Source organism: Austrofundulus limnaeus, unplaced genomic scaffold, assembly GCF_001266775.1.
Source record: "Austrofundulus limnaeus strain Quisiro unplaced genomic scaffold, Austrofundulus_limnaeus-1.0 Scaffold1018, whole genome shotgun sequence".
NCBI lineage: Eukaryota > Metazoa > Chordata > Actinopteri > Cyprinodontiformes > Rivulidae > Austrofundulus > Austrofundulus limnaeus.
This window is the reverse complement of record NW_013953420.1, coordinates 39702-41185: the sequence shown is the minus strand read 5'-3', so window position 1 is coordinate 41185 and position 1484 is coordinate 39702. Positions and strand designations below refer to the sequence as shown.

At 44.6% G+C, this 1484-nt stretch overlaps 1 protein-coding gene across 1 annotated transcript in view; it reads left to right on the top strand.

Moving 5' to 3' along the window:
* LOC106533779 (protein asteroid homolog 1) overlaps positions 1-1484 on the top strand; it is a 7910-nt gene that overhangs the window by 2451 nt on the left and 3975 nt on the right. Inside the window, exon 2 of the mRNA XM_014030212.1 lies at positions 410-1230. Coding sequence (XP_013885666.1) covers positions 410-1230 — 821 coding nt within the window. The remainder of the gene's footprint in view (positions 1-409; positions 1231-1484) is intronic.

Sequence of the window (1484 nt, the reverse complement as noted above, 5' to 3'; positions counted from 1 at the left end):
TTACTTATTGTTGTTTGTTTACTTATTGTTTGTTTGTTGTTTGTTTGCTGTTTATTTGATTGATTGTTTGTTTGTTTACTTATTGTTTGTTTGTTGTTTGTTTGCTGTTTATTTGATTGATTGTTTGTTTGTTTACTTATTGTTGTTTGTTGTTTGTTTGCTGTTTATTTGATTGATTGTTTGTTTGTTTACTTATTGTTGTTTGTTGTTTGTTTGCTGTTTATTTGATTGATTGTTTGTTTGTTTACTTATTGTTGTTTGTTGTTTGTTTGCTGTTTATTTGATTGATTGTTTGTTTGTTTACTTATTGTTGTTTGTTTACTTATTGTTGTTTGTTTACTTATTGTTGTTTGTTTGCTGTTTATTTGATTGTTTGTTTGTTTGTTTACTTATTGTTGTTTGTTGTCAGGTCTGGACCAGAACCACGGTGGGGAGTACGCTGCCTTTGAGAGTCTGATTGAGAGCTTCATCCGGGCCCTCAGAACCTGTGACATCAGTCCATATGTGGTTCTGGACGGAGCGTCCAACATCTCTGACAAAAAGGTTGAGACCCAGGCCAGGAGGACCGAGGACCGGGTCCAGCGGGCCAGCCAGGCAGCGGTGAGCGGCAGGTCCATGCAGATCCTCCCGCCTCTGGCCAGCCTGGTGCTGAGGCAGACGCTGGCCCGGCTGCAGGTTCCGGTGGCCCAGTGCTTCGAAGAGTCGGACCACGAGATCGCGGCCCTGGCGTCTGAGTGGAAGTGTCCGGTTCTTTCCAACGACAGCGACTTCTTCATCTTCGACCTGCCCGCAGGCCTCCTGCCCATATCTCACTTCCACTGGAAGGAGGTGAACCGGACCGGCTCTCAGAACTTCATCTCCTGCAGGAGGTTCTACACCTCCAGCTTCTGCTCCTTCTTTGGAGTCCAGCTGCAGCTCCTGCCCAGCTTCGCTGCCTTGGCCGGGAACGACTACGTGAAGCTGACGGAGATCAACTGGACCCAGTTTGCCCCTGCAGACCAGGAGAGGCCCAGCCGCCTGGAGGGGCTGCTGCGCTGGCTGAGGGACTTCCAGAGACCTCAGGATGCCTTGGAGGCCGCGCTGGGTCTGCTGGGGGATCTGAGTCCTGAGACCAGGAGGGACTACCTTCAGAAACTGTACCAGGGGATGGAGGACTACGAGCTGCGTCCAAGTCCTCTGAGCCGCTTCTTCCTTCATGGAGTCCCACCTGAGTTTTCTGCTCTGGAGGAGGTCCGAACTTTACGTTTCACTTTAACCTGATTCATTTCATTAAAAACAACTTTTTATACAATAAAAATAAAACACAAACACTATGAAACAATCTTATATCTGCTCCTTTTTCCTCAAGTATAAATTCAAACAATAAACTTTAGTTAACAAAATTAGAACATCAAATCTATCAAGAACAACAAATTATATGTTTACACATTATACTGTTTTATTTTTAACAATTATTCTATTCATTATTAAATACACTATTCATC